Source organism: Osmia lignaria, chromosome 8 (assembly GCF_051020975.1).
Source record: "Osmia lignaria lignaria isolate PbOS001 chromosome 8, iyOsmLign1, whole genome shotgun sequence".
NCBI lineage: Eukaryota > Metazoa > Arthropoda > Insecta > Hymenoptera > Megachilidae > Osmia > Osmia lignaria.
The window spans coordinates 13357670-13384545 of NC_135039.1; the positions used below are offsets into that span (position 1 = coordinate 13357670).

The 26876-nt window shown below is 38.1% G+C and overlaps 6 protein-coding genes across 33 annotated transcripts in view; 4 read left to right on the forward strand and 2 right to left on the reverse strand.

The window, feature by feature from the left end:
* trol (terribly reduced optic lobes) overlaps positions 1 to 5200 on the forward strand; it is a 103815-nt gene extending 98615 nt beyond the window's left edge. For 20 of the 23 annotated variants that reach the window (XM_034329396.2, XM_034329411.2, XM_034329398.2 and 17 more), the window contains 11 exons: positions 41 to 242; positions 315 to 600; positions 720 to 980; positions 1060 to 1329; positions 1703 to 1891; positions 2366 to 2635; positions 2795 to 2946; positions 3032 to 3339; positions 3598 to 4064; positions 4149 to 4314; positions 4584 to 5200. In XM_034329396.2, the coding sequence (XP_034185287.1) occupies positions 41 to 242; positions 315 to 600; positions 720 to 980; positions 1060 to 1329; positions 1703 to 1891; positions 2366 to 2635; positions 2795 to 2946; positions 3032 to 3339; positions 3598 to 4064; positions 4149 to 4314; positions 4584 to 4698 (2686 nt within the window). In that variant the 3' untranslated portion in view covers positions 4699 to 5200. Of the gene's footprint in view, positions 1 to 40; positions 243 to 314; positions 601 to 719; positions 981 to 1059; positions 1330 to 1702; positions 1892 to 2365; positions 2636 to 2794; positions 2947 to 3031; positions 3340 to 3597; positions 4065 to 4148; positions 4319 to 4583 lie in introns of those variants that run through there. The other 3 variants (XM_034329397.2, XM_034329405.2, XM_076689506.1) reach the window with 3 other exon arrangements.
* A 389-nt stretch (positions 5201 to 5589) lies between these two features.
* Positions 5590 to 8638, forward strand: LOC117606625 (basement membrane-specific heparan sulfate proteoglycan core protein-like; the record flags this gene model as incomplete). The annotated part of the gene is made up of 5 exons (XM_076689511.1): positions 5590 to 6003; positions 6073 to 6439; positions 6508 to 6709; positions 6771 to 7121; positions 7209 to 8638. Coding segments are annotated over 5 exons (1593 nt in total), but the record flags the coding sequence as incomplete, so codon positions are not given.
* Positions 8639 to 9400: 762 nt separating this feature from the next.
* Positions 9401 to 10920, reverse strand: ste14 (isoprenylcysteine carboxylmethyltransferase ste14). The gene is made up of 3 exons (XM_034329420.2): positions 10423 to 10920; positions 9874 to 10353; positions 9401 to 9791 (listed from the first exon to the last, which is right to left on the reverse strand). The coding sequence occupies exons 1-3, from the start codon at positions 10618 to 10620 to the stop codon at positions 9609 to 9611; spliced, it is 861 nt and encodes a 286-aa protein (XP_034185311.2). The 5' UTR covers positions 10621 to 10920; the 3' UTR covers positions 9401 to 9608.
* Positions 10921 to 12567: 1647 nt separating this feature from the next.
* Positions 12568 to 15236, forward strand: LOC117606397 (uncharacterized). Of its 2 annotated transcripts, none has more exons than XM_034328762.2 (5): positions 12568 to 12767; positions 12863 to 12925; positions 12996 to 13113; positions 13173 to 13353; positions 13436 to 15236. In XM_034328762.2, exons 1-5 carry the CDS (start codon positions 12710 to 12712, stop codon positions 14060 to 14062), a joined length of 1047 nt encoding a protein of 348 aa, XP_034184653.1. In that variant the 5' UTR covers positions 12568 to 12709; the 3' UTR covers positions 14063 to 15236. The 2 variants fall into 2 exon arrangements, with proteins under 2 accessions (XP_034184653.1, XP_034184654.1); XM_034328763.2 differs by having other exon boundaries at positions 12570 to 12767; positions 13188 to 13353.
* Positions 15214 to 24711, reverse strand: Elys (AT hook containing transcription factor 1 homolog). 5 transcript variants are annotated; one of them, XM_034328755.2, is made up of 7 exons: positions 24598 to 24711; positions 22749 to 22954; positions 22299 to 22676; positions 21939 to 22236; positions 16576 to 21867; positions 16423 to 16498; positions 15214 to 16176 (listed from the first exon to the last, which is right to left on the reverse strand). In XM_034328755.2, the coding sequence occupies exons 2-7, from the start codon at positions 22776 to 22778 to the stop codon at positions 15990 to 15992; spliced, it is 6261 nt and encodes a 2086-aa protein (XP_034184646.2). In that variant the 5' UTR covers positions 22779 to 22954; positions 24598 to 24711; the 3' UTR covers positions 15214 to 15989. The 5 variants fall into 5 exon arrangements, with proteins under 5 accessions (XP_034184646.2, XP_034184647.2, XP_034184645.2 ...); XM_034328756.2 differs by lacking the exon at positions 24598 to 24711 and having other exon boundaries at positions 15214 to 16173; positions 22749 to 23078; XM_034328754.2 differs by lacking the exon at positions 24598 to 24711 and having other exon boundaries at positions 22749 to 23078.
* Positions 23224 to 26633, forward strand: Exo84 (exocyst complex component Exo84). The gene is made up of 8 exons (XM_034328761.2): positions 23224 to 23589; positions 23676 to 24037; positions 24113 to 24415; positions 24489 to 24633; positions 25133 to 25642; positions 25724 to 25854; positions 25930 to 26346; positions 26427 to 26633. Exons 1-8 carry the CDS (start codon positions 23535 to 23537, stop codon positions 26631 to 26633), a joined length of 2130 nt encoding a protein of 709 aa, XP_034184652.1. The 5' UTR covers positions 23224 to 23534.
* Positions 26634 to 26876: the final 243 nt, after the last annotated feature.

Consider the following 26876-nt stretch of genomic DNA (forward strand, 5'->3'; position numbering starts at 1 on the left):
AATTCAGCAGTTGGATAAGAAATGCTTTTGTCTCTTGCAGTAGGACTCCGTTCTATTTATCATCAGAAGCTGCGACACCTTTGGAAGCTGTATATGAAATAAACTCTGCCTCCCCCGACGACGAAGGCTCGTACACCTGCCACGCTAACAATGCCGCAGGAATGGTTGAAGAACGCGTTTACATACGCGTGGAAGACAACGAGGTTTATTCTCCGGATGAGTATCCTGGTCCCGATAAACCTGTGCGTTTACCACACAGCTATGTGAGATCGCAGTGGTTTCTTGTGAAATAACGTTTGATATTTTTGTGACAGGAAAATCCAGACGACCAGAAGATCACGGTACCGAAGGATTACTTCAAGATTCCCAGCGGTGGCAAAGTGGAGATGCGTTGTTACGTTCGCTCGTCAGATGGAAACCATATCTATCTAGACTGGAAGAGAACCGACCATAGACCTCTGCCAGAAGGTAGCACGGTTCACAATGGAATACTGAACATTCCAGTAGCTGACAAAAGCGCTGCTGGAGAATACGTTTGCCTGGGCATGGACCAGGCTCGCAATGTTCTGTTCAGGGCCAAGTCTCATCTTGAAGTACTCTGTAAGATGATCCATATTTGACTATGTATTTAGAAAAGGGTTGATCCATAAGTTAGATCATTGACCCCTAAAAATTTGCTAATTCTCTTATGATTTTATGATGGCTTATAACATTTTCAGCACCACCTAGAATAGTGTTGAATCCACCCCGCCAAACGGTCCGTGCCGGTGAAAATCCTTCCATAGACTGCAGCACGACAGGGGACGAACCGATGACCATCCAGTGGGCCGCCATAGGACGTAACCTTCCTTCTTCGGTCACCCAGGACCGTGGAGTCTTACAGTTCCATGGAATTACTTATTCCGATGCTGGGAAGTATGTCTGCACAGCTACAAACGATGCAGGAACTGCTGAGGCTGTGGCTGAGGTTCTGGTGAATGGTATGAACACAATTTGAAAGTTGTCATATATCTCATGGAGCACACCTTAAACACCATTAATGCTATTTATTTTTTATAGAACATCCTTTCGACGAAAGTAGTGTTGTCCATGCAGCCCAAAGAGATGTGGTGACTTATGCTGGTCAGCCTGTACGTCTACGGTGCACGGTTAACGTAAGAGCAACCATACATTGGAGCAGAGACGGTCAACCATTACCTTCGACTGCCAGGATAGAAGATGATTATTTGGAACTGCCTCGAGCCAGACCAGAGGACAGTGGAAGATACATTTGTCAGATTCAAACTGTACACGGAGTCTCTAGCGATTATATAAACTTGAATGTCTCACGTAAGTTCAATGCATGTTACCTATATAAAAGCGAATGCCTGTCATTGTCTTAATTCACCTCACACAGTTTGATAAACTAATTTCTCTGAAACTTCTTCCCACACGTTGCATCCTTTCAGATGAAAGTTTTTTTCAATTTTTATAGCATTAGATGATAGGAGAAGAAGAAGTAAAGGATATATAATTGTCTTTTTTCTTCAATTATTTACCACATTTTCAATTGATTTCTTTTATTCTATTAATCCGTATGAAGTAGATGATTAAAGTAAAATGACACACTCGTGCGAATAGTAATCATCACATCTCGTTCAGTCATTCACCGATACTCAGACGAGACATAGTTTATTTATAAAGTGGTCGCGTTATTATTTAGTAGTTAATTTGCACACGGAATGCTCGCGAGCGAACCGAACCCAGTGCAGCGAAAGCAAGTGCATATGCAACGTTCAAGGATGCTTTCTGTTGGATTACCTTTGCAACGTCTATATTCGCTACTACAACGATATCGGTGACAACTACTACAACACCCCGCAAAACCGTCACTATCTTCAACAACGACGTGGTTTGTTTTCAGATAAATTATGTGTACCTGATGTGACGTCTATCTAAAATGATTAACGCTTATCACCTACCATTTCTTAATTCATCAATGTTCTCTTGCCTCAAACATCTTAGTACCAAATACTAAAAAAAGTGATTGTCCCGCCAGATAATTTATAAACACAGGTATTGTAAATGTCCTTGCATCGTAGTTTAATTTCAAGCTATTTGATCTCATAGTTCCAGGACGTGTCCCACGTGTGTTCGTTGCTCTGTAGCATAGTCTACTCCCTCGTACTCCAAATGGTATACAATCATCTGCTGTCATTCGTTTTCATTATATCCTAAAACTTCTGCATCGTTGAGATACAGGAGTTGATAGGTGTACCTTGGAATTCAATGTCATAGGAAGTAATGTAATGGAGAAGGGTCCACGTTTATGCGTCTGCGAAACGTTTCTTAATACCGCCAACTGACTCAAATTTTCTCATTTTAGCCACCGTCACACCTGCGGTTAGCGTGGAAGCCTCCCAGAACCCAGTGAACATCGGAGACACCGTGAACATTCGTTGCGCCTGCTCTGGAACGCACAACCCTCGTTACCATTGGGTCAGACCGAATCATCCTAGTTTACCAGAAAATGCCCAGGAATATGGAAACGTTCTTAGATTAACCAACGTCGCTGTCAGCGACAGTGGGGTGTACAGGTGCATCGCAGACACGCCTGAAGGAGTTTTTGACCACGATTTCAATCTCGTCGTCCATGGTAATGTTCAGACTGAAATTTTCTTCCTGTATACCATAATGAACTGTTTAAACTGAGAAAATCCTTTTTTCATGCTTATAAAAATTGTGATTTATTGTGAGTATTTAATAGATCCTAAGTAGAGGAACGAAGAGGATATTGAATGTTGTTTATTTTTAGATGGAAATAATGATGCACCAGCTATCGAGACCAAGTATGCACCTTATGGATCCAGCCTGGAGATGGATTGTAAACCCAACTTGAATCCACCACTGAAATTCCACTGGAGTAAACTTGGAGGACTCCTCCCACGCGATGCACAAATTTTTGAGGTGCACTAATGAAAAATAATATCAAGATGATTAAAGAAATTTCCATTTTATGAATATACTAAATTTTGGGGGTTTTCTTCAACAGAATAAATTGAAATTAATCAATGTGAAAGCAGAGGATGCTGGAACGTACGTTTGCACTGCGACCAATAATCTCGAGAACATTGAAATACCCACAGTACTTGTGGTAACCGGTGTGGTCCCATACTTCAGCCAAGCTCCTGAGAGTTTCATTGCCTTACCACCTCTGCCTGATTCCTACTTAAAATTCAACATTGAAATATCGTTTAAACCTGAGAGCTATGACGGTATCATTTTGTACAACGACGAGTCGAATCGTGGAAATGGTGACTTCATCTTGTTATCCTTGGTCGGAGGGTACCCAGTGTTCAGGTCAGTGTTAAATGATCAGTTGCCTTCCAGATCAAGCAATTAACTTTCAAATGTAGAACCAAAGGTTTTCAACTGTTCAGAAATGAATATTAACCCTTTGCGGTCGAATGTCGCTATAAAAGCGACATCACATTTCTATTCGCTAGGTCAATTGTCGGTAAAAAATAATACCGCCACTGGGTATATTTTCCTATTTGGGAATAGTACACCTGGAAAAGTCCTCGACCTCAAAGGGTTAAATTAAAATCTTCATTTCAGCTTTGATCTTGGCTCTGGACCGACTATCATCCGTGCAGAGAAGTCCGTCACGTTAAGCGAATGGCACACGATCAAACTCCAACGTAATCGCAAAGAAGGAACTATGTTAGTCGACGGCGAAGGTCCTTTCAAGGGTGTTGCAGCTGGCAGAAAGCAAGGCTTGGATTTGAAAGCGCTATTGTTCGTCGGCGGCGTCCCCAGTGACAACACTGTCAACAAATACGCTGAGATCACTAGCGGTTTCGTTGGATGCATCAGCAGACTGGTGATAGGAGAGAAGGAGATCGACCTGATCGATGATCAAACGAACAGCGTTGGAATCACAAATTGCGAGACCTGCGCTGAAAATCCATGCAACAATGCTGGTGTGTGCCAGGAGGCTGCTACCAAGAATGGATACACGTGTTTGTGCCGCGCTGGTTACAGTGGAAAACACTGTGACTACGTTGGCCAGTCGTGTTATCCAGGTAAAAATGATTATTTATTTTTTGTATAATTAAAGGAACATTGTCTCGTTGAAAGACTACACTGATGAAGTTGATTTGATACAGGTGCTTGCGGAGAAGGTACGTGTGTAGATAAAGAAACGGGTTTCGAATGTTATTGCCCCCATGGAAAAACTGGATCTCGATGCGAACATTCACTGACGATTTACGAGCCAGCTTTTCACGACGACAAGTCTTTCGTCGCGCATGAAACGCCCAAAGCTCTTAGACGGTAAGTATCTGTACATGAAAAATCATCTGCATGCTTCCTAGATGTTGTAGATGTAGTTCACTTTTTTATTTTATTTACAATGTACACATATATTTTTCATCCTTTTCTCTTTGTTAGTAGAAAATTGTTGAGTTTTATATAATTGTCTTGTTAACACAATGTGTCGAATAATACTTGATAATTCAGGGGATTCTGAAATTTAAGTGCTTAGGGAACTAACCAATGTTCGATGGAAAATTGTTAATTTTAATTGGAGAAATTATTTTCAGGACGAGAATGAACCCAAGCTATACACACAATAGATTACGAGCACGCAACGCACAAGTTAGAAAGGCACGGTCGAGGCCTCATGACCATAATAAGATGCACCACACAAAACATTAGTCCCTTCACCACCAAATTTCTATGCACATAAATAGAAACAAGTCATTTATGTATTGTTCGATCGATGTGTAATAGTCGTAGGAACAAATCAATTTTTTGTGTAACTGCTATTTATAGTTGTCAGTCAACATATATGTTATATATATATATTATTTTTTTTTTATAAGAATTTTATTTACTATTAGATGTTTTCATTTCTGCCTCATACGTGTAATAGATTACGTTGGATGCATAGGCCATCGCAGAGCCTGTAGAGTGAGTAGTTCCTTGGAATGAACCTCATGGTGCTGTAATATTAGATTATCAATAGCTATTATATCACAACCCTTTGCAGTCAAAAAATGAAATTATAATATGAAAAATTCCTTTCCGGAATCCATGGTGTTCGAGGAAGGACTTCTGCTCGCAGGGCTCTCTTTTGTAACATTTTCACTTGAATGCTTCCAAGATTGCAAAGGGTTTCTTTGTACAGCTTTTCTTGAATAATACATTTAACGCATTATGTTAGTCATTTTAATTATTGTATCAACACACCGTACACGTACACACACGCGCAACGGCACGTGTAAAATGTTTGTACTTATTTTCTAAGAACCTGTGTGTGTATGTGCCGAGGAGGTGTATTTTTAGGACCAGAATGACCATTTATATGTATTCGACGGGCTTCGAGCAATGCTATAAGTATAAATATATGTCTTGAGATGCAAATAAAATTGATTTAACAAGAATTGGTTTTACATCAAACATTTACCATCTTTTCATAGTTTATAATCATCAGAATGGTAAGTTATGAAATAGAACATTTTATTTTTCTCCTCACATTCTCCTACTTGTAGTAACATTTCTCCCACCTAACAGCAAGTCATTTCTATAAATCTTACATTATTTTAACATGTTCTATTTTATTGCAGGTTGAGAGTGGCATTGAACTTCAACCCTTTGGACGACAGAGATGGGATACTGATATACTGTTCCCAAAGCGACGAGGGACTAGGAGACTTTGTGGCACTTACTGTCAAAAACAGACGAATTGAATTTCGGTATGACATTGGTTCTGGTGTAGCAATCATCAAATCAAATCACATCCTTCAACCTGGGGTCTGGACACACGTGTCAATAACCAGAGACTATAAAGAAGGCAATTTAACAGTAAACGGAGAACCTACTGTAACAGGTAAATCCCCAGGACCCTCTCGCACAATGACGCTTAATACACCCCTGTACATTGGAGGAGTTGATCGCAGAAGAATCATAGTGAATAGAAATGTTAGCGTGAATCATGCCTTTCGTGGTTGCATCAGTGATGTAAGTTCTTATAAGAAGCCAACAGCTAAATGAATTTCTATAATAATAAACATTCCATTAAATTTTTAGTTGGGAGTGTCTTCTTTGAACGTGGACATATTGAAGTCAGCGATAGACTCAGCAAACATAGATGACTGCAACGTGTTACATCCTAATCAAACTAAGTTGACCCCCATTGTCACTACTCCACCATCCACCACTACACCCTATGACCCATGTGCATCAAATCCATGCATTCATGGAGCATGCCAGAGCACTGATTTCTATGACTACTCCTGCACCTGTGAATACGGCTATGTGGGTAGAAATTGTGAGAATATTCTGAAACAATGCGAGCTGCTTTTACCCTGCAGAAACGGTGGAACGTGCACTGATCTTCATGGGTCGTACAAGTGTGATTGTCGACTGGGTTACAATGGACAGAACTGTGAAAAATGTAATTATATCAAGGCATCTGGATGAAAGATTGAAATATATTTCTAATGGATTTGGCTCGTTTTTCAGTGGCAGAAATAACCTATGATGTTACATTTAGAGGAGACGGTTGGTTGGAATTGGATAGGTCTGTGATGACACATGAAGAGGAGCGTGAAGTCTTAGGCTTTGAGATTTCAACAAATAAGACTCAGGGATTGATCATGTGGCATGGACAGACACCGAACGATCTGAATCCTGATCATTATATGTCTCTTGCAGTGGTGGATGGGTAGCTATCCTTACTTTAATCAAATGTTCAAGGAGCATTTCTTAATTATGTATACTTTCAGTTATGTAGAGTATCAGTACAACTTGGGCACTGGTCCAGTGGTGATTCGTGTCACAGCTCAAAAGGTAGACGATGGAGAGAGACATAGAATAATCCTTAAGCGACAGGGTAGCGATGGTAGTATTGAATTAAATGGTGAACACATGGAGAGTGGTTCCAGTTATGGAACGCAGCAGGAATTGAATACCAGGGGCAGTGTTTATCTGGGTGGAGTGCCTGATTATGCCATGACTTATGGGAAATATCAAGAAGGATTCTCTGGTTGTATATACACCATGGAGGTACAAGATTCTGGAGCAATTGACATTGGGGAAAAAGCCATCAGGGGAAAGAATGTTTCTCCATGCACCAGGTAAATAATAAAAAAGAAACATTATTAAAACAGTTGTTAGTATATTGAATGTATTAAGATGAGGTGATAATTTTTCATGCTGCTCAGAGCAAGATGGATTCCTTCTTCCTTGGTATTCACGAATGCAGACACAGACATTTTTGATGCATTTGTACCACCGCCCCCTGTCAATATCATCCATCCAAAGCCAGCAGTCAATTTGGCTGCTTATAACATCAAACATTATTCATTATTAATCCTACTCCAAAATCTGCTCGCCTTTGCTATGGATATTCGAGAACAGAGTGTACTTTTTACAGTATTATGCATAGACATTGTAAACGCGATCAAATGTATATTAAGTTAAGTGTTTCTTGTCGCGTAGCGTCCGCTGACTGCGTTTTTCTTCATGGCTTAAATGTACCTACGAACAAAATGAAGAAATACGTATTCCTAGGAACTTATCAATAACTGATGTAATTATTAAATTTGTAAAGTATTTGATGCTTTGTTGACGTTGGGAGCAAGGTAAATTGTTTACGGTTTTATTTGAAAATTATTTTCAAATACTGTACAAAGTTTTTTTTATCTTTCTTCAAACATATCTTAATTTTTTAATTATAGAACGAACGAAGATTTTGAAATTTTAATGATTAATTTTACTCTTCCATTTTATAGAAATTTGGATGAGAAACTTCCAACGCGTGGAGATCTTGGAACGTTTTATTAATAAGTTTCCCTAGCTAATCATAAACGGTGTGGAGTTCTTCTGAAAATGCTAACTCGAATGGTAATTATTGCCCACGATGTGAAAGTACCGCGTTAAATACATATGTAAGCAGTTTTATATTTGTAGATATACAAAATGTATTCCCAACAACATGATACAAACACCATTGATATTAACGTTTTATAACCGAGTCAACTACATTTTATACGACTTCGTTTTTACAGTGTATAAAAAAAAGAAAACAATACTGATTTCATTTATATAGAACAATCATTTTCTGGGGCATGTATTCTTTATCAATCATTTGGTTCAATTTCTTCTTTTCATGTTAACTGCCATAGAACACTGAGGCGACTGCAGAGGAATACAATACTGTTATATCAAATCATATATAAGTTTTCACTGCCATTGTTTCATTTGTTAGGCTCCTAATTTTTCTAATCTTCAAACTAAATAAAAATACTTTAGTAGTTTAATCTAGTCATAATTGCTTTGGTGATAAAAAAAGAAATGGGGCCTATTTATATAGAACTTGTTAATTGTTATGATTATATTGGTAATTGAACAAAGGCCCAATATTTATTAAATATTACAGGCACGTTACAATAAGTTCAACGACGGTTCTATTTCTGATCAAAACAGTTTGAACTCCATTTATGTGATACTGATGAAAGTTACTTAATGAGATATTTGCATAATTAAGGTCGGTGCTAGTAAAATGTGTTGCTAGTTAATAATAAAATTTGTATCCAATATATACATACACTGTGACAAAAGAACATATGTAAATATTTATAATTAGTCTTGCGGTATTGGCATTTTCTTACATTATCTGTAATCGCTATTTCTTAAGAAAGGGCATAGTAATACTGATAGTTTGGCAGTAAGGATGAAATAATAATGGATAGATGAACATATACAATATTTAGATGGAACTTTTACAGATCATTTTATTGTTCATTAGATTGACATTACAGGGTAGCGTTTATGTTACAAATTCATTCATAAAAATGTACTTTATATTCATGCGTTTATTTGTTAAATGATTTGCTGTCAATTACAAATGCAATTATCGTGAACACTTTTATAGGGCAAATGAATTGACGAATCAATGAACAAGAAAGACTCGAATTCAATGCACAATAATAACAGCTAGACCGTTCATTCATTTCTTTTCGTAGCCCGATAACATGTATATTCGCGAATTTTTATCTTTTAACTTCAATATATATTCTTTAATTTCATAGAAGATAAACATGTTAATACCCGCATAGAATTTTTTAAAACATATATCAAAACTTTATCAATATATTGTAAATGACTGTGTACAGAAATTTACTATATACAATTGTAAGTACATTGCTTCGACCTAGCACCTTCTTATTATCCAACATCGAACAAATGCTTTCTGAATGTTTTATGTATAAGCTTTAATGTAAGCTTATATGTGTATATAAACATAAATATAAAAGAACAAAAAGAAATGTATAATCGTCAATTGAAAGTATCTAACGTAACATGAAAGTGTAGTCTATTGTTACATGAATAATTCTTCAAAGTGAAATGAGACAATAAATATAATTTTGTTAAGAACGCTGTTTAATTACCATTTCATGATTAACAGAAAAAGTATATCCTTGTAAGAAATAATATACAAAACAAAGCTGGTATAAATAAGTCCGTTCTGTTACACCTGAGAAATTAATATCTATCAAATATTGATAGAAAAATTTAATAAAACATTATTTAAAAGTTATCGTTCAGACGGATACCGGCTGCTATAAATTGACTTTGTAACCAGATATGAACGGTAGTCCTGTACCCACTCTTTTCTGATATTCGATATACTCCTCTCCAAAGAAATTAAGCAAAGTAATTTCTTCGAATAAAATGCGATCGTGGAAAAACTTCCAAGATGCTACTGCATATGCCAAAAGGCAAAATGGATTCTGAAGTATCAACTGAAAAATAAAGATACAAAAATTGTTTCAATGTTCCTCTCTTGTATCCTTAATTTAAAATGTTATTCCTAAAAGAAATTACCTGTGTTCCAATAGACCAATAAAACCAGCCTACATAACTAGGATGCCTACAAAGTCTGTATACTCCACAGGTAACCAATTCATGGTTCTCCATCTTCTCACTTTGTACAATATGATTAAAATTATGTTTCGCCGTGAACATTGCTGACTTCCTTAAAATTTCTCCACCGATGCATAATATCAATCCGAGGTACGATATAAATGAAGATTCCTTCATTGTTGGAAAATAATGTCTTTCGGTAATAAACTCCATCCAGCCAGAGCATGCTGCTACTCCATAAGCTACACTGTCATTTAAGATAAAGCTATCAATAGATAGGGTAGATGGATTTATCCAAGCTATGCTTAAGAATTCTGTGTAATGAAATGTGGCCAATACAGTAATGTATACACCAAACATTTGCCATGATGGTGGTGCAACAAATGCTACTATGATTCCAGTACCAAAAACATATCCTAGAAAAGCCGCTCTTACTGCAACCTGTAATAAGTATAGGTGTTGATCATTATGTCCATAACCTTAAAAAATATATGATGTAACATAAATTACCTGATAAGAAAAGCCTCGGAAGGCAAGAATCAAGAGTAAGTTTAAAACCCCGTATTGAAAAAGATGGGTAAGCCAGATATTACTGAAATATGCATCAGGAATATCGAACTCTAACCTCAAAAGTATTTCAGGTAGGACTGCGATTACCGCAGCCGCAGTGAAACAAAATAAACTTAGTTTTCCATCGTAGGACAACATTTTATTAAAACTTGCTTAAGTTTCTCTCTTGTGGAAAGAATTTATCATCGCTATTAAACTGATCTTACTGTTTTCTAACTTTACGTTTCCTAACCTCACTCCTTACTTGTTCTTAACATGTAAATATATGTAACAAATCATAATTCTACGAGAATTCTCCGATTATTTCGTGTTAGCGAGATTTCAGAATTCTCACTATATTTTGTATCGGGAAAATGACAGTAAATAATAAAACAACTTGTATTTCATGTTTTGCTAATGATTGAGTATTTAAATTACGGCAGTACATGCCTTTGTTTTCGAGAGGTTATTACATTGATATATCATTTTGGGGTGTTAGGGACCCCGATGCATCGGTGGCGCTCTCTGCATACAGATCTGAAAACATCTTGGGGTGTCGGGGACCCCAATGCATCGATGGCGCTCTGCATACAGCTCTCATAGCATCTTGGGGTTTCAGGGACCCCGGAGCACAGGCAAGCCTTTCTGTATATCGACATATCATCTTGAGGTTTCAGGGACCCCGGAGCGCAGGCAAGTCTTTTTGTATACCGACATATCATCTTGGGGTGTTAGAGACCCCGAAGCACGCTGACATTCGTAGTATACCGACATTACGGAATCCGGGGTGTAAAGGACCCCGGTGCATCGGTGGCTCTCTCTACCCTTATTTTATTTTCTGCGCTCATTTAATTTGCTGTAATTATCTTCTTAGCTTATTGAATAAACTCCTTAGGACAAACATGTTGATTTTAATATTTCCCTCCGCACCATTTATATCTCTGGTTCCACTATATCTCTGCACCCTTATATCACTGCATTCCTAACATCTCTGCATCCCTTACATCTCTGCATTCTTTTCATCCCTACATTCTTTTCATCCCTACACTCTTTTCATTTCTACATTCTGTTCATCCCTACATTCTTTTCATCCCTACATCCCCTTCATCCTTACATTCTTTTCATCCCTACATCCCTTTCATCCCTACATTTTTTTCATCCCTACATTCCTTGCATCCCTGCAACCCTTATAATAAATATATTATAAAGACTGCTTCGAGTAAAGGTAAGTAAAGGTAAGTTAATTTTCGCGAAATTCTCGAAAATAGCGCCCTCTAGCGGCAAAAATGCGAACCAAAACCTCGATGTCGGATCAGCGCCATCTGGTGTCGAAAAAAGGAACTAAACCTCGCTCCATTTCTGGCCCTCTGGCGGCAAAAATGTGAACTAAAACCTCGATGTCGGATCAGCGCCATCTGGTGTCGAAAAAGGGAACTAAACCATGCTCCATTTCTGGCCCTCTGGCGGCAAAAATGTGAACTAAAATCTCGATGTCGGATCAGCGCCATCTGGTGTCGAAAAAAGGAACTAACTTACCTTTACTTACCTTTGCTCGAAGCCGCCTTTATAATATATTTATTATAAGGAATGCAGGGATGTAAGGAATGTAGGGATGAAAAGAATGTAGGAATGAAGGGGATGTAGGGATGAAAAGAATGTAGGGATGAAAAGAGTGTAGGAATGGAAAGAATGTAGGGATAATAAGAATGTAGGGATGAAAAGAATGTAGGGATGAAAAGAACGTAGGGATGAAAAGAATGTAGGGATGAACAGAATGTAGGAATGAAAAGAGTGTAGGGATGAAAAGAATGTAGGGATGAAAAGAATGCAGCGATGTAAGGGATGCAGAGATGTTAAGGATGCTGGGATATGAGGAACATATGCTTGGGCTCAGTGAGGCCCACAAAGACAGAAAAATAATAAATAACTGGGATGGGTGAACTGAGGCTCATGAAGGGGGGTAAAATAACAGTCAATTGGTCATTAAAAGCTTATTTTATTAATGAGAAATTGTAAATATTTTATCTACAATACACTACTTTCGAAAATTCGACTTACAAGTCAGTCGCTTCGCGCTACAGCGCGTCAGTCGGTCTTGTTCTAGGCTTGTTGAGTCTGCAGTCACTGTTCGCAGCAATTCAAGATGGAGAGAAAGCAGCGTACTACGATTTCCGTAAGGTGGTTGTAAACAAGAAAGTTGGGCAAAGGAAACGCTTTTCTGCCAAAGACAACGAAGATTTACTACGAGATGGCGAAATCCGTGCTGAGCTCGGATACATTACCGAAGGCGGGACGAGTAAACGAAGGTATAAAAGTCATTCTTTTAAAGACCTGCTGTCATTCTTAATTAGAATTACTCATTCGGCTGACATGTCTAATGGTATTTGTTATTTTTCTATAGTGTGTCGTGAATGGCTAGTGCACGAAGACGGAGCACTTGCGTATCGTCTTCAAGACGAAGAAAGTAAGAATTTTCAAGTATTTCTATAAATCAATTTTATTCAAACTCTAGACTTTAACATGCTGATTCACAGTCAAAGAGCATTACACGGGTAATAAGGTTCGCAATGCGCAAGTAAGGGAGGACTTACCGAGAGCACGAGTCGAGCAAGAATTAGAAACGCTCAGATATCAATCCTATGTTCAACAGCAGTTAGTATATAAGCCCTCTATTGTATTGCACTTTCGTTCCGTTATAAGTTTCATCAAAGTGTTTCATGTTTTAGAGAAGAAAGAGATGCTCTTGTTGCAAAACAAATAGCGCTATCTCTGGAACGAGAAGAGAGGAAAAAGGAACGGGAATTGCAGGAACAAATGAGGTTGCAATTGAGATTGGACGACGAGGCTGCTCAGCTCGAAATTAATCGCCATATCCAAGAAGAAAAGGACGAGGTATTTCTCAGAATGAACGAAAGCATCTGTGATAATTTTCCAAGCACAACATTCATTAATTTAATTTGTTCCTTGATTAAAGGAGTTGGCAAGAAAATTACAGCTGGAAGAGGAAGAGAAAGCTGTAGATACTCACGATGGACCAGTCAACGAGCAGTTGTTACTGGATCAAAAAATTGCGATGGAAGCACAGGATGCTGAATTGGCGCGCATGCTTCAGGAGAAGGAACGTATGAAAGCGAGGAAAGCAAGGCAGAGAGCGAAACAGAGAAAGTTGGAACGCCAACAGCTTCAGGAACTCGATGATCAGAATCCCTCGGAGAAGCCTCAGAGACCGGATAAGCTTGATTTAAAGAATGGACAAAGCAAGAGTAGAGTGCAGCATACGCAAAATTATCCCCATTATTCAGATCCTGAGGAGATACAAACGTTGGACGAGTCTGTGGAAAATATGAGAGAAGTACCTAACGTTGCTGCTATCATCGACCCTACGTACAATGGAAACTTACATCGAAATACTTCGAGTAGTTCGAGCAGCACTGTGAGCCCAACGCATGCGTTACCAACACCACCACCGGAGCTTATGAACGATGATGCTCCATGTTACATGCCTATACAAGGACAACGACGAAATCAAATTCAATCCCCGTCCCAAACTCACGAAGAGAAACATAAGCGCCGTGTGAAAGATAGCTGCAAACAGCAGTAAAAAGCTAGCATGAAGTCCCTCTATTAATAATAAGTATTTTTCACTGACGGATATTTTCGTTGCCATGAAAAGAGTACATAAGTTACTTACCGTAAGTTATTTAGGGATCGTATTTGTATCAGTGAAACTAAGGTTTATACGTTAAGAAAGTTCTGTTTAAGATTTAAACCTGAAGCATATCTCAGCTAAAGCAATATTTTTCAGCGTTACATAAATGTGCCTTTCAAAATGGGTACGGTGTAAAAGAAAATCAAAAGATTCCATGACAATCTTACAGACAGTTTGAATAATCAAATTGCACCGTCCTGCATCTTAGAACTGCCTTCTACAATCTATATTAATGTTTAACTTAAAAAATGATATTGCTGTTGATGTTGTATAATGCTAATGGAAAGATGCTTGCGAGAAAAGATAGGGAAGTAATTAACAGAATAGACAATCAGGATTATGATAAAATATATATTATATAAATAATCGTGTACAAAGATTGATCATTTGGACTAAACATCAAATGAATCTCTAAACGAAATTTATTATAGATTTAATATATTTCTATGAATTTTTGCTTGATTTTTTAAAGCAAGTACGTTTTCTCTTTAAATTAAGGCGCAGAACAAACGAATAACTTACTGCCAAAGATACCATTTATAACAAACTTGTACCAGATCAAGTATTAGCAAAAAGATAAAATCCAATGAAAAAATATGCTAAACTATAAATGCGTGCTAATTAAAAATATTAAATACATAATAATTTAAATGATTTTTTCAACAGTCTTGTTATGGTTCAAAGACAAAGAATTGTGTAGGCGTATCGATAATTTTTATGATGCTTTAACTGTCTTAATCTTAAGTTCAATAATCAAGATATATATATATATAATCTATTGAAAATGTAAATGTATACATTTGTAGTATTATTTAATACTGTTTCAGTATTTAAGCTTAACAAGTTATTATTTATGGTGATTGGAAATTTATTCTGTAATGACCGTATGTATTAATTCTTTTTTACATTTATTGTATGAATACAGCTATACATGGGTATATTAATAAATTATTTACAAAGTTATAATACATGTTTTCATTGAAAACCGCATACAAGTTAACACACCGTACAACAGTAATTCATCTCATGAACTTATTGTAAAAAAAAAAAAAAAAAAGAAAGAAATTGATTAATGTAACAAATATTATATTTGGCAAATTCCTGTATAAAAGTAACGGACCTTATGATTTACAGTTAATATGGTACTAGTCGTTCGTTCGATATAATACATTGTTTTTGAAACCCTGCCTGTTTGAATATTTCCAAAATAGAGATCAAGAAAATTTCTGTTCTGTACAGCTGCCTACACGTTTGGAAACTTAAAAAGAATATCAGTTAATCATAAATTCAAACTACAAGTGGAGAATAATGTAAATTTATAGATTATACAAAATAATCTTTCCAATTAAAACATGTTAATTTTAAAAATATACTTGTCAGAAAACGATCACGTTAGCATATATTTTAAGCATTAATATTATATGAGATTACTTATTGATAAAATATAGTTATTGTAACTGGTATTATACTGAATATATTAAATCCATAAGAAAAAGCTCCTTTCCATGACCATATTTTAGAAAAATTGATCTTGTGCCTTAATGAACTTAGCACCTTTCTTTTTCTGATATAACAAAAGTTTAATTCCACATGGTCCCATATCATCGTAATTTCTAATTCATTTTTAGCTGTGCAACGAAATTATACGAAAAGCCGAGCTATTTCTTTTTTACATGTTATCACTATACATCAGAAATAAATGTCACTGTGCAGGATCTATCATAGATCTGATAGAGATATTGTGAAACTGAAAGTACGTTTAAACAGAAGAAAAAAAAAAAAAGAGTTAAAAAAAGAAATTTTATACAAAAAATTAAGTTTAATCTGATGTACTTTTTGATCTTTTGGGTAGTACAAATTTCGTTCTATAGCGATGTGTAGTTACACGAGTGTATTGGCCTGTTTTTTTATACTTTGAGCTTTTCTGTAGACTCTGTCGTTCTTCTTCTTTCTCTTCTTCTTCTATTTCATCTTCGTTCAATATTGGAATAAAGTTTTTCATTCTGCTGCATGAAAATGATTAAAAGAACAAATTAGTATCCAACAGAATGCCTCTAAAGGAAATAAACGTGTATGCATTGAAAATTGTTAATGGAACAATTAGCATGTTATTAACTGTCGTTAAAAGAAAATAAACGTAAACGTTGAATTCTTGTTGAACGTGTTGCGTAGAGTGTTGAGCAGAAAGTTTCTAGAAGCAGTAAGCGGAGTTTTGCTGATAAAGCAAATTAATTCAATTGAAAAGTAACCACCTACGATAATCAGGAGCGATGGCTTTTGACCTGGTATGAGGAGGTGAGAATACATATTTTGGTACTTCTCCGATGGCTGAAAAATATCAAACAATAGTATTAACAATTTATCTGAATATAATTAAAAACACTCAAGAAATTATTATAATTCACCTTTTTCATCCAACGGTGAATCACCTGGCTTGTCTGGTTGTGAAAACAAAAACTGGTCGTTAATTCCTTGATTTTTTGTTTTTCGTCCTCTTCTTGATCTGGGCGTTGTTTCTTTATCTTCTTGAGTGGTAACAGTAGTCGAAGAAGTACGTTTTCTTTTTGTAGGAACTTTCTTAACACCAGAAGCTTCTGCCTTTCCAGGACTGTCCATTTGTGGCACCTCCTCTTCTACTATAACTTCCTTAAGAATATCCTTACCACGAGTACTTCTGGTTATTCTTTTACTCTCTGCTTGGTAAGGTTCAACGCTTGTAGCTCTTCTTTGTCTGGAAGTCTGTGCAGACTGCTTTGTAGCTTTGGACTTGGTTGCTCTCTCCTTTGATGGCACGCTTAGGACCTCCTCCAGCTCCTCTGGCACGGACTGTATTGATAATCTTCGACTACGTGTATTTGCAGCAGGACTATTCACTGCTGCATCTACCACATGTCGTTCTTTCATTATTTTCTCTAATAATTCAACATCCTCTGGAATATCTTCCTTAACTACGCTGCTAGACCTTCTAGTTCTTATTGCACTCATCGCTTCCTTAGGCACTGAACTACCATGTTTCCTTGTTGCCTTCAGATTCATTTCCTCTCCTTTCTCTTCATTTAATTTAGATTCTTTCATTGACTTTGATGGTGTGCCTGGTTTTCTTTCACTCACAGATCCTCGTCTTGCTTTTGTCTTTTTAATTTCTGTCTGCAGCTTCTCTTTCTCATCTTCCATTATTGGCTCAGAGGACAAGGAAACCTTACTATTCTTTGCTAATGGCTTGTTTGATTCTGACAGTTCCTTTTGCACAGAAGCAGCTCTCCTTGTGCTTCTCCTCACCACTGGTGCCTTAACTTCTTCATCTTCCACTTTCTCAGAAACATCCTTCGTTACAGATGTCGCTCTTCTTCTACCTCTCTTCGGTGATGATTCCTCTGACCCAGAAGAAGCTGTCTGTCTGACTTCCTCATCCGCTGGGGCAATGGATGCAATTAATACCTCCTTCATTAATGAACTGGCTCGTCTTGATCTAGGTGTCTTTCCAATCACCTTGGTAGGCGAATTTAATGGTGATATATTTATCTCTTTAGCTATCGAAGAAGCTCTACGTGATCTGGTTACTCTAGGTGTAATATTCTGACTGGTGTCTAAGGATTCATTATCTAAATTAGAAGTATTAACATCATCCTTCAAATTCACAGATTTCTGTGAATCATGAACTGCTTTTTCCACTGTTTCTCTATAACTGGAATTATTATTATCAAGACATATGGACTTTTCAATTGTTTCATCGTCTCGCGTATATTTCTTCTTATCAGAAAGTTTATCTACATTTTCCTGCTTATTGGAAATTGCAATACTGTTCCTCTTCGATTCAATTATTTCTGTACTGGAATCAGATTCATCATCTGTGATGTTCGATGCGTCGTACATATTATCTCCCTTCATCTGTATCTTCTGTGAACCATCTTTCTCTTTATCCTTATCTTCGTCGCCGCTCTTTGAAGATTCATCCTCAGTGATGTCACCAAAGTGTTCACCATTGTTCAAATTTTCATTCTCCTGTCTAGATTGATTTTGTAATTTCCTACCAACCGACCAGCGTTCTTTGCTCCCTGAAAGTGCAGATTTATTTTCTGTAGCGTTAGAAAAGTGTTCGAATTCTTCCTCGTGGTCGTTCTCCTCATTATCAGCTTCCAAAGTTCTCGCCTTTGAAAGATCTCCATTTCTACATTTACTTAGCACATCCTCCCTTGATCTATTATCCTCACCAAATTGGAAATTCAATTTCTCTGTACTCTCAGACCTATTCTCTGTGCACTGCACCTCATTATCTTCTTCAACTTTATATTGTTCTTCAGATCTGGAACTATTTCTTAAAACAGTTGAATTGATGGAATTATAATTATTCTGCTGTTTGGAAAATTTTAACAACTGTGAATTGTTCTCCAGGGATCTCTTCAATGAAATTTCCACCTCAAAGCTACTATTCGGGGAGAGTACCGCTGAGGAATGAATAGAGGAAGAGAATAATTCTGTACAAGTTCTGGACAGGCGAGGCGTTGCCTCTGACGCGAGTTTGGAACAATTCTCCACGAAATTAGACGAATTACTCAAATTAGAATTCGCAGATATTCTTTTCCTAGACTCGTTTATAGACTCCGTTGGCGTTTGCAGGTAAGTTCTCCTAAGACTAGGTCTAGGACGAGGTGTATATACATTTTTACAAGTATAGCTACTATCAGACAGAACTGTACTTTCAGTAAGAGACTTTTCATTTATCGTTGGACTAAGGGACACCTCGTCGCTTCCTTCAGACGCATTCACCTTACTGCCATCTTCTTCTGCATTGGTTTCATCATGAGCGTTATTTTTCTTTGATTGAGAAATACTGAACCTTATCTGTCTATTGATCTTTCGTTTCCTTTCAGATTCTGTACCGTCCACCGTATCCCCTTGCAAGCTCCCAATGGTCGGTGAAGTCGAATTTCTTATAAGCTGTCGAATCTTCAAGATAGAATGTGGAGTTTCAGACGGCGTGTCTCTGCTGCTGGATACCTTTCGTTTCACCAACGGGGTGCTAAACGCAGCGTTCAAGGCCGCTTCACCCTCGTCCAGCAGCTTCCTGCGTTTAGTCCTGTCAGGTGTTCTCATTCCACTGTCCTCCTCGTCCTCCATCGTTCGATCAAAACTGCGTTTCCTACTCTTCTGCACGATTTTCGGAGACACCACACAGTTTATATTAATACGATCATCGTTCAACCTCAGTGACGTGCAAGGAGCCGTGACGAAAGGAATAAAAGACCTCTCCCCTCTGGGACAAGTCTCCTTCGCCTTCCTGATCATAGTCTCATAAATGTTAGTAATCTGCTGAGAATTTTTTGTGTGGGACATCGGTTTAGGATACCTCGGCTCTAGGCCTGTATCGAAACTCGTTTTCCCCATGTTCATGGAGAATCTTTTCACCACATCAGGCAACGTCGCGTTGTAAGCGTTCAGCATATCAGTGTGCAGGTTCCTTGTATCGAATGATCTTCCATTGTTAGCTTCCATGTAACGACAGCGTTGTAGGTAGTACAACAACCTCGTATCCTCGGACTTGGTGTCCTCCAGAAACTTGACGAACATTTCCTCCTCCTCCGAGTCCAGAGCCAAGTGCAGAATGTCGCTGAGCTTGTTGTAAGTTTTACAGGCTTGGAAAAAGCAGGTTAACAATTGCGCGTAATGAGACTGGGGTCTGTGATGAAAAGCAGATTGTATCAGACCGTGTTCCACGGACAGGCCTATCAGTGTGCTCTGTTCCTGAACGGAGGACAGAGGAGGTTTCTTTATGCGCAGGTACATCAGAGCTAATTTGTGCTGATTGTTCCTGATCAGTGTCCTAAGTACAAGTTTATGGTGCCAGGGTTTGACGTCTGAGTCGCGCACCAGTTGACCAGTCATCATGTCCAGGAAACCATGATAATCTTCGTGGTCCAATAACCAGAATGCCTGGGTGAGTTTTATGAGACTGGGGCTAAGTTTGAACGAAGAAGGGTACTTGATTAATTGATCAACGCCAGGATAAGATCCTTGCAGTAGCATAGCCAGGTCCATCAATAGGTATATGATGATCTGATGCTTGCATTCAATCTCGTCTGACTCTGCCTGATCGCAATCAGTGAGATAACTTCTGAGTAATGATTGTAAGGAAGGGGGAGGATAATTGCCATTGGTATTCGTGTCTCCTGCTTCTTTCTCCCATTGCAAGTTCAACGCAGGACACTCCCTTGCTATTAATTCATCTATAAAAAATACTCTCACGTTTTCATCGGTTTCATTATCGTCCCTGATAGACTCTCGTTTTTCTTTGTATAAATTGTACAGCTTCTCAAATGGATAAGGGATCTTCAAGGAGAGGGAGATCGGTAGAGAACCTTCCTCCAGGCTTTGGGTCTCAGGCAACAAACCAACGTCGTAGAACCAGAGGAGTACTTGAAAATACATGGATACACGTTTAAGCGCTTTTCGTTGTTTCATCAGACTGCTAGTTTCGAAAGGCAACTTCGCGACCACGTTCGACAGACATTCCAACTGTTGGTAACAAAATCTTAAGGTCTTCACGTCGGACTCACCTATGCTGTTACCGGACTGATCGAACAATGGAACGCATAAGCGATCCGCGATCAGTTTTATCGAGGAGGCACGTTGTATGCCCCATTTCAGGAAATTTGGGTACATGTACGCTGCACTGCCGTCCGACCATTCTTTGGCGCATTTTATTAAGAAGGTCGTCCAACGTTGCTCCAGGCAGAGCGACAGTATCATGTCTCTTTGAACGTTCTGATCGCTGGAAAAGGATACTTCTGTGTTGAACGGTATCAAACCTACCGAGAGACACTTGTGAAACATTTCTGAAGGCTGAGTGAGTATGATGGGCCCGGTGAGAGCTATCTCACGGAGCAACTCATTCTGAACACCACGGGTCAACCAAAATGTTAATTTCGTAAGGCTCAATTCTATCCATTCGAGGGACAACGAGTTCGGATAGAATATCTCTTCCGACAGGCTTAGATTGTTATTTGGAAACTCTTGCAGAGACCTAAGCACGTAAGTGCTGCTTATTATCTTGTCTCTGTTGGAGCTAGACGGTCTGTGTTTCGTGTCGTAACAAGCTAATATACTGTTCGGATTTTTGCATTCGTTGATCGTTTGCGGCATCTGTTCCTTGTACCACTGATTCAAATCGAATAACAATGTTCTATTAGTAGTTGAGATCAATAGCAAACTCTCCTCGCTTCGTCGGAACTCGGATTCCGTTTGATCCAGATTCGTTTCCCTCTCGATCGTGGATAAACTGACAACTCTGTCCGCTGTGTCTAATTTAAATTCGAATTTAAGGCAAGGCTCGGCTTCCAGATTAAAGTAAAAATTCGTTCGTTTGTCGGAGTACTTTCGCTCGAACAATAAGGCATACATTCTTAAGAGAGGAGGCACCTTGAACGTGTCATCTTGAAAGACCACCCACAAGTAGTAAAATGGTCTGGGGTCGTCGGTTGGTTCCAGCAAGGCTAACTGAGTTACTACCATAGTCTCGTCAACGGGCGAGCTGATCCATCCTACTGAACCATCGTTTTGCCATATTATTACTCTGCCCAAGCAACCTGATATCAAGCATCCGATTTTCGTTGAACTAATGACACTGGTCGTTAATTTTTCATCCAAAATAACATTCGATTCGAAATCTTCTCTGTTAAATCCTATGTGTGTTTCTATGCCTAAAAATACATAAATATAATGACCGTATATTGTAATAAATAAACACAAATGATCAATGGATTCTACTTACGACGATTTAATAAATTACAAGCCATGTGTTTATTTTTATTCGTCTGGTTTCTATGAAAAGAATCCTTTGTCGTTATAAATTCAATCTCAGCTGGAGATACTTCATCCATTAAAACGGATGATTCAGGTATTTCCCAGGAGGATCTCTGTAGATCGATCATCAGATGATGAAGATTGCGTAAAACTACACAAGCTATACCGTCCATCTGCGTGAGAATATTGTCTGGTCTTTTGTCATTGAATTCTTCCCACTCTGCTCCACCAGACACAATGCAAACTTGTTCTACACCGGCAGGCATCTACACGGATATATAAATATCATGAATATTTGCTTTGTTCCTAATATTTTAATGATACATACTCTTATAGCTCTCAAAACACGAGATGTAGTGCAATCAAAAACGCATAACAAGCCCATGGAGTCTTTAGTTCTAGTCGCCTCATTGTCCAAACCAACAAGAAGCAATGGTAATTCTCCTGAGTGAGCAGGGAATTGACAAACGCATGTTATCCTCCCTCTGAAAGTCCAGGAGCTACAATTTTCACCAGATTTTGTATTCAGTATTATTAAATGGCAACCATAACCGAGCCAAGCGTATGCTGCATCGTTTAAAAAACCTCCATAAACATCGTCAACACCGTTACATATTTGTGAACCATTCAATGATCCAGTGCCATCTCCTTCTATATTACTTAAATAGCTTGTCATAAACTGTTGAATCTCTATGACATTGCGAATCTGCGGGAAAGTAATGCTGTTATTAAATTCGAATATGACATTGTTTAAAAGATAAGAAAGATCGTAAATTACCTCGCAGTTTACTTCTTCTAATTCTCTCATATTTTACATGCGGTATTAAAATAGACTGAATATGAAAAAGTCATTTATAAACTTTCCACTGAGGTCACCATAAGGTTATGATGCCGCCAAATTTCAATGTTCTGCTTTCCTTTCTGTATCGAGCAGTTTGAGGAAACTTGGATCGCGTATGTTCAAAGTATCATCTGATAGAGTATCTGCAAAACGACGTAATTTAGAAACACTCGAAAAAAGTGGTATTATTTTAGATTCGCTTCACTACTCGTGCATTCATTTTAAAACTGTAACTATACAACTGCGAAGTACGTTAGGAAATACTACCAATTACACGTTCTACCAACTGCGTTTTAAATGAAATGCGCAGTAACGCTGATCTCGGTCCATAAAACAGGACGCGACACGAAAATGGTTGTGGGCTTTGCTAAAGATGGCGGTTGAGGGCCCTTCGAAAATGGTAGAGGGTTTCTAAAAAGTACTTGAATGATAGGTCTATTCTACATCTCGTCTGTGGTAACACATTGATATCGCAAACCGATGATGATCTCGTAGGAATCCCTGAGAAATGTCAACGTCGTTCCTCTTGACGTGGAGTTTGAAGTGACCACAAATACATGTATTTAAATATTTATATGATAGCTAATTACCTAAAGGATATTTATGAAGTATTTGAAAAAAATGAAACGAAATTGAACGTGACACACAACTGATACATAACTCTGCTAGTTTAAGTAACAAATACAGAATACTGGTTTAGGAAGTAACAAATACTTTCCTACAATGGCTGATAGTTTAGCAAAAGTCTTCACAGGAGAAGATTTCAATCCTGAGAAGTGTAAGTAATAATGTTCCCTTAAACAGGATGCTTGTTTATATATATGTATGTATTCAAAAATTTCAAATCCGATTAATCTGTTACAGTTGTGAAAGAACTTAGCGCGCAATGCGTTGGAGCGGATGAATTAAGGCAGCAAAGAGCCAAGATACAGGAGCTTGCTAATAATACATCTGCTCAATTAAAGCGGAATGTTTATCAGAATTATATGCAATTTATAGAAACTGCCAAAGAAATCTCACATTTAGAAAGTGAGATGTACCAGTTATCTCAGTTATTAAGCGAGCAACGTTCTTTGTTAACTACATTAGGATCTGCCAGAACAACTGGTGTCATTTTTGAAGAATCCTCTGAATCTCAATTGGAGAATCTAAATGATTCCACTAGCAAAGAAGAAGAACAGAGACAAAAATTAACACAGTTGCTTGAGAATGTAGAAGGAGCAATGGTAAATTATCGAAATGCTTTTATTATCTTAACTAAGAATACAGTGTAACAGATAATTTTTTATTTAAATCGCCAGAGTTTAGCGGAAACACCAGGTCGTGTATGCTTACACGAAGGTTCGTTACTGGAATTAGATCCATTTGAAGGGACACCATTGAAGAGAGTCCACGCCTACTTATTCAACGACATTCTAATGATTGCCTCCTGGTTAGCCAACGGTAACAGAAGGGGACCGCCAAAGTACAAAATGCAAGCTGTATACAATCTCGAAAGTTTAGCCATCGTTAACATCAGAGATCTCGGCACGGTCAAATTGGCTTTTAAACTTCTAGCGTTCTCTGACACCAGAGTGTTCCAGTGTGCAACCGCGACAAGCAAAGTTAGCGTATTATAAAACAAGAACATTTATTCAATTCATGAGAACGAGATTTGTAATTCAGTTTATTTTATAGAAAGACTGGTTGGACAAATGCGAGCAAGCGAAGAAGATGAAATTAGCCGAGGATAATTCATCTGGCGCTGCAGATTATGATAAACGTTCGAAGGAGGAGAAAACTGTACCTTCTAGATCAATGTCCCTCGACTCTAACACCCTGGGTATGCCTAACAGTTGTAATTAGGAAACTGGGTTGGATTTAAGAAAATGGGATACCCCCTTATTGAGCTGATTTTTTTACCATAGATAGCCTTTGATTTTCCAATGGTGGTCCCCCCTCCCCCGCCCCAGGGGTCGAAAACTGAAATGGTCCAAAAAGTGTTTTTCTGCACCGATCTCAGGGAGTACATCATTTCAAAAAAAAGAAAAACTAACCTAACCTATGAATTACTTGTAGGATCATTTTAGGTTAGGTTAGTTTGGGGGGCGGATGATGTACTCTCTGAGATCGGTGCAGAAAAACACTTTTTGGATCATTTCAGTTTTCGACCCCTGGGGTGGGGGAGGGGGGACCACCATTGGAATCGCCAGGTCGAGGGCTATCTATGGTAAAAAGATCAGCTCAATTAGGGGGCACCTTGTTTTCTTAAATGCAACCGGAAACTGAATGAAATTAAGTCGAATTAAATTAAATTAAATTTTTCAGTTATTATTTTCTAGGTATAGACGAGGAGGACGCGGAGTACCACGAGCCTCCGCCTGAATGGATGCTGGAAGTCGCGGAGGACTTGGATTCTTGCATAGCGCAACGACACTTCGAGGAGGCTTACAGCCTCTTGGAGAGGGCGAAAGCATATTTAAAAGACTCACAAGTAACACCGCTCTTGCTCGAGATTCAGTCGAAGGTAAACGATCGGGGGAAATCGTTGGTGGACGTTTTAACGAAGGAACTCGAGTCGAGCGTGGAAGCGAAGTCGCTTCAAGGCGGAGGTTTAAGAAGCGCGCGTCGCGTGGTCAAACTTCTGATACAATTGAACAGAAGCGCACAAGCGTGTCACCTGTATTTACGGCTGTGCAGTGCTGTATTAAAAGCGCGTTTGAAACGGGTGAAAAAAGAAGGGACCATCTCGCCTTACGTGAAGCAGCTTAGCGCGATTGCCTTTAGCAATATCGTGGAAATCGCGAAGGAATTCCTAAAAATTTTTCCTCAATCTACAAATTGTACATCTGGTAATAATTGAAAATAATGTAAACGTAATTTAACGCAGGGGAATAATTTATTTATTCTTCTTCTTTTGTATGCACATTTAGGTCTGGTCGTTTGGTGCAGTCAAGAAGTGAAACACTTGACAACACATTTAACTAAACAAATTTTTACCCCACAAGTGTCCTTAAGTACACTGGTAGAATGTATAGCTGCTGTTCGAAGCCACTGCGATCAGGTATGGCCTCTAATTAATCAAGATCTAACATTTAATATTATAATCTAACATTTAATATTATTAACTCGATTTTAGTTAACGCAACTTGGAATGGATTTTCGTTATCAATTAGACGGCCAACTCAGATCACCGTTAGCTAAAGCTATACAGGATGCAGGAGAAAAATATGTCGATATTGTAAAGGTACACGTAGCTGAAGATACTTGGCGACCTACAAATTTGGAAACGAACAAGAATCTTCAAAAATTATTATCAGAATTAGATGATCTTGGAGTAACCGTTCCATCGTCTTATCTGACCAACAACTGTTGGATACAGTTGTCCAATAACACTTTAACTTTCTCAAAACTCTACGTGAGTCTATTGGAAGATTGTCTTAGTGTGGCTACACCAGAATTGATGGCCACGATAGACGGAGTTTTAGTATCGGTAATGCGGGCTCAAGTACAACATGTATGTGGCTCGCTCACCAATCCGAAATTAAAACAAGAGGTAATGAATTTCTTTCTAATTAATTACATTGATACCATCGTTATTGTTGTAGTTAAAAATATCTGTTTTTTTTTTTATAGAGGCAACTAGTACACGATAACGCATCATATATTCGAGACGTGGTGATCATGCGAGGACTCGAGCTGTATAAATCAGCAACTAATCAAACTTTCAAAAAATTATTGGCTCTGAAGGAACAGATTGTATTTGATTCCTCGTCTCCGACGAAACCAAAATCTGCCCCCAGAACTTCGATACCTAAGTATTCCACCACAGAATATATTTAACTGAATTGAGATGCGTACGAGACAGATGTATTATATTGTATATACCTATAAGTTATTTCGATCTTTTTAGTAAATACATGTACTGAATTTCACAAGAAGAAAATTCTTTTTCGTTTTTTATCACAGGTACAGAAAATAATACTAGCGTTGAACAAGCAAAGATTACAATCAAGAAATGACGAACAAATGGTATTTCCTTTACATTTTAGCAAACCTAGTGGAAAATATTTACAATTCAAAAAG